Here is a 3,452-nt window from a genome sequence, read left to right as displayed (position 1 = left end):
CTGCAGGCCTACTTGTTGTTCCTAGAGTATTTAAAAGTAGAATGGGAGGCAGAGCCTTCAGTTTTCAGGCTCCTCTTCTGTGGAACCAGCTTCCAGTTTGGCAAATGGAGGGCACCCTTACTCCCAGCATGGGCGATAGAAAACCGATCGGTGCCTATGCCATTCCCAAAATGTGCTGGCTGATGTCGGGGCAGCATGAGTACGAGCAAAATGTTTTTTTTGCCGATGATGCCGCCCCGAACCATGATGCCACTCCGGGAAACCGCCCGTGTCACCCGTATCAAAAGCCGCTACTGGCCATGATGCATTGAGTTTGTCCTTTCCAGTCACCTTTCTCACTCACTATGTGTTAATAGACCTCTCCGCATTGAATCACACCTGTTATAATTCTCCGTCTCTCTTCCACAGCATGTCTTATCCTGTTTTCCTTCTGTCACCCCAACCGGTCGCAGCAGATGGCCGCCCCCCGATCAGAAAAAACATGATTTCAGAATCATAGAAATCTACTCAACACTTTAATGTGCCAATGGAATTTATTTAGTTTGATATTTTTACACAATTATTTGGGTATACCAAATGTGAATTATACAACATGTTTTGTTGGGCCCAAAAATACTACCATAGCTTATGTTGCAGTCAATAAAAGTAACCAGAGGTTGTGTTTCCATAGCATCAGCTGAACAACATGTTTGTTTGTTTTTTAGGAAAAAAAAACACTTTTATTGGAACTGTTTATTTTAACACAGAAAGGCCAAAGCGTCTATTAAAGGACTACAACTCCTGCCCTTCTTGGCTTATGCTGATGGTTGCCGCTGAGTGTGGGAATCTTGTCTAACAGCAGCATACACACAGTCTTGTGTTGACTCTCTCCTCTTCCTGTTCCCTCTGTTTACTCTCACTGAGGAGTAATGGACTGTAGCATCGGTCATCATCTGAAATTACAGGTATTTTAGAATTTATGTCATCAACTTCAACTCAAGTAAGATTATTGGAATAGTCAGAAATTACATATGTGCAATATATCTACTATTTTTTAAAAGAAAACGTGTAAGATTATTCTAATATTTTGCAATATATCTTCGAATTTTTTATCAGCATTTCTATGTGGTTGGGTCGATAAGTTTTTGGGCAATGAAATTTTTCAGTAATTTTGCTTCCATCAAAGTGGATTTTAAATCAAGTAAGTGCATATTTTCAGCTTTAATTAAAGTCTCTCAGAAGTAAAGATGGGCAGTTTCACCAATCTGCAAAAGAAATAGGTCTATAAATTGTGGAATAACTTCCAAATAATGTTTCTCAATGTAAAGGGACAAGTCAGAAAATCAATATTGGAGGCTGGTGATTTTCAGGTCTTCAGGTGACACTAGATTAAAAATACAGTCAACACAGTTAAGATGTTCAGTTCTAAAGCCTCCATCTCTAATGGTACGGGTTTGGTTTGTTCTATTAATCCCGTAAATATTTCTACAATTTCATTTGTAAAACTAACTGTATGTGCACCAATTAACTTTATTCCAGCACTTTGTATTGTAACAAATTTAACAAGACATTGTGATATCTTTATTATATGTTGTGGGTATGAAATTGCTAATCTCTTTTCCAAAACCATGCTGCACAATATATAGTAAAAGCACATTTACCAAATCATTTGATTGACCCACATTTGACACGTCACATCCAGCATGATTGGTCCCACGTATTTCCCCTAAAGCAATACGATTTGGGGATATGATTGGAATAATAGTGTGGTAACATTAAAACAGAAGTTTTAAGCAGTGAATCTTTAGTATTTATTTTTGCAATACAATGTTGTGATATGACAACTTTTGCTTTTCAAACACACATCTACTACTACAAAATGAAACATAGGAAAACACAAAGGGAAGAAGATGACTACAAGTGTTCCACTGAGTGTTTACTCACACAAGAATTGTTTAACAAGGTTATATAATATAATTATATATTTTGTTATCCTGTGTTCATGTTGTTGTCCTGGTATGATAAAGTGAAACAAATATTTGGATCTTAAGCATAATTTTAGTTTAAAAATATATCTTTACACATGCACACACACACGCACACACACGCAGTTATGATAAACCCACCTTTGCAATGCTGACAAACATTTATCCCTCTGGGGTACAAAAGAAGAAGCACAATCACAGAAATGCAACAACCTAGCAGAACTCCAAGAATGAGGACAACAGAGCCTAATCCTGGTCCTACATTAGTTAAAAGAGAGAGAAAGAGACTGTTTAATTTAATATGTGATCATGGAATTCATCAGTTGTTGCAGAAATGTTCTTATAACGAACAATATTCTATTTTTGTAGAGGTAGAGACAGCTTATGATGAGTATTTGTATTCATAGCACAGTATTTGTGCTGCTGTTAATGCTTGCGGAAGTTTGGAACATCTATTGAGTCTGCAAAGCATTGGTGACTTTTATGCACTATGCACTATGCTTCTCAACACTCAACAACCCCACACTGTAAGTTTATGTGGTTTGCCACTTTGAGGCTTTGTTACTTCCACTGCAATAAAAACATTTATACTGGAGCATGTAGGAGGAAAGAAATTTCACAAACTGTTGTCACTGTGGCATCCTATTACAGTACCATGCTTGAATTCAACAAGTTTGTAAGAACAATCTGGTGTTTCACAAATGTTTATGAAGGCAGACTACATGGAGTGTGCTTTGTTTTTGTGTTTTATGTACCTGTGGCAATTAAAGTGAAATGATAACTATTAAGATTAAACCATTAATCATAGATAACTCAAAGATTAGAGTTATGGAAAGGCTAGATGAAACGAGCAGTGGTGCATTACATTTGTCTGTACTATGTAACTTGAATAAAGCGTGATATTTAGAGACTATCCCAAGCATTGTGATGCATGGAATTAATAACATCGCATTACAGTACTTAGTACAAAAAACATCAGACTATCTCTAGTAAGTCTTTTATACTTTAATGCAAGATCATTTAAGATTTAAAGACAAATACAGATACATACGTGTCTCCACCTTAGTTCCTTCACCCAGCAGGATCTCCCCACATGTCACAACAGCACAGTAGTAAGTCCCGATATCGGAGGAGTTCTGTATCGTTTTGGTCAGGCTGTAGACACATCGTCTCTTAAGAGCTTCATCACTGTTGTTCACAAGAGGGTAAATGATGTTTGGAGCAAAACCTTCAGATCCAGCTCTGAACCAGTACGCTCTGTGGTCATCTGGACATTGGAGTGCTTTTTCTTTATTCTTGGAGAGAACTGAACATTCGAGTGTCACAGAGCCTCCCAGACGAACAGACTCTTTCTCTGGATTTTGTTTCACATAGACCGATTTCTGATGATTGTGATCTGTGAATTAAGGCAGATTTGTAATATAAACTTTTTGTAATTGATTAAACTGATTTGCGTCAGTATCACTGAACTGTTCAGACATTGGTACA

General features: G+C 37.2%; 1 protein-coding gene across 3 annotated transcripts in view; it reads right to left on the bottom strand.

Moving 5' to 3' along the window:
• Positions 1-55: 55 nt before the first annotated feature.
• The window catches only part of LOC121813531, a 3,959-nt gene continuing 562 nt past the window's right edge, over positions 56-3,452 (bottom strand). The window contains exons 2-5 of one of the 3 annotated variants that reach the window (XM_042217354.1): positions 3,016-3,360; positions 2,106-2,222; positions 1,662-1,705; positions 56-932 (exon numbers count right to left, since the gene is read on the bottom strand). In XM_042217354.1, the coding sequence (XP_042073288.1) occupies positions 795-932; positions 1,662-1,705; positions 2,106-2,222; positions 3,016-3,360 (644 nt within the window). In that variant the 3' untranslated portion in view covers positions 56-794. Of the gene's footprint in view, positions 933-1,640; positions 1,706-2,105; positions 2,223-3,015; positions 3,361-3,452 lie in introns of all 3 variants that reach the window. The other 2 variants (XM_042217353.1, XM_042217355.1) reach the window with 2 other exon arrangements.

The sequence above is a fragment of the Haplochromis burtoni genome, unplaced genomic scaffold (assembly GCF_018398535.1).
Source record: "Haplochromis burtoni strain Fernald_Lab_line unplaced genomic scaffold, NCSU_Asbu1 Contig_1853, whole genome shotgun sequence".
NCBI classification, from domain to species: Eukaryota; Metazoa; Chordata; class Actinopteri; order Cichliformes; family Cichlidae; genus Haplochromis; species Haplochromis burtoni.
Note: the sequence above shows the minus strand (reverse complement) of the source record. Positions and strands in the feature narration are given on the sequence as shown.